Here is a 945-nt window from a genome sequence, read left to right as displayed (position 1 = left end):
CAAACAAAAGGTCCTGATAGTGACATTACCTTACCCACAACAGACGTTGACAATACCTTACCCACAGCAGATGTTGATGATACAGTACCACAAGTCAAAACAGAAATCAAACTCTCTGAAGAAAAGTTTAACAAATCTTTTGAAGTGGAAACTAAAGCTCTAGAATTTAAAAGTACAAAAAAGGAAACAGACGGGTCACCATCCAAGTTTAAGATGCCGACATTCAAGATGCCAAAATTTGGGCTTTCTGTTCAGAGCTCCACAGCAGAAGTGCCTCATTTGGACAAAGATCTCAAATCAGGAGAAGGTGAAATTACAACTTCTGGAGAGATTCTTGTAGGAAGTCTAGAAGCACCAAGAATTGATGTTAAGGTTCCAGCAGTAGATTTAAAAACTGCAGGAACTGAGAGTGAAGGAAGAGGACAAAAGTTTAAACTGCCAAGTCTTGGTTTTTCAGCATCGCAAACCAAAGGTCCTGATGTTGACATTACCTTACCCACAGCAGATGTTGATGTTACAGTACCAGAAGTCAAAACAGAAATCAAAATACCTGAAGAAAAGCTTAGCAAATCCTTTGAAGTGGAAGCTAAAGCTCCAGAGTTCAAAGGTACAAGAAAGGAAACAGAGGGGTCACCATCCAAGTTCAAGATGCCGACATTCAAGATGCCAAAATTTGTGCTTTCTTTTCAGAGTTCCATGGCAGAAGTGCCTCCTTTGGACAAAGATCTCAAAACAGAAGAAGGTGAAATTACAACTTCTGGAGAGATTCTTGTAGGAAGTCTAGAAGCACCAAGAATTGATGTTAAGGTTCCAGCAGTAGATTTAAAAACTGCAGGAACTGAGAGTGAAGGAAGAGGACAAAAGTTTAAACTGCCAAGTCTTGGTTTTTCAGCATCGCAAACCAAAGGTCCTGATGTTGACATTACCTTACCCACAACAGATGTT

General features: G+C 39.9%; 1 protein-coding gene across 1 annotated transcript in view; it reads left to right on the top strand.

Moving 5' to 3' along the window:
• Positions 1-746, top strand: part of LOC106950227 (neuroblast differentiation-associated protein AHNAK-like) — a 28,056-nt gene extending 27,310 nt beyond the window's left edge. Inside the window, exon 8 of the mRNA XM_015036931.1 lies at positions 691-746. Coding sequence (XP_014892417.1) covers positions 691-746 — 56 coding nt within the window. The remainder of the gene's footprint in view (positions 1-690) is intronic.
• The last annotated feature ends 199 nt before the right edge of the window (positions 747-945 follow it).

The sequence above is a fragment of the Poecilia latipinna genome, unplaced genomic scaffold (assembly GCF_001443285.1).
Source record: "Poecilia latipinna isolate Pla-1442-1.1 unplaced genomic scaffold, P_latipinna-1.0 Scaffold386, whole genome shotgun sequence".
Classification (NCBI taxonomy): domain Eukaryota; kingdom Metazoa; phylum Chordata; class Actinopteri; order Cyprinodontiformes; family Poeciliidae; genus Poecilia; species Poecilia latipinna.
The sequence above is the reverse complement of the archived record's forward strand: the minus strand, read 5'-3'. Positions and strand labels throughout refer to the sequence as shown.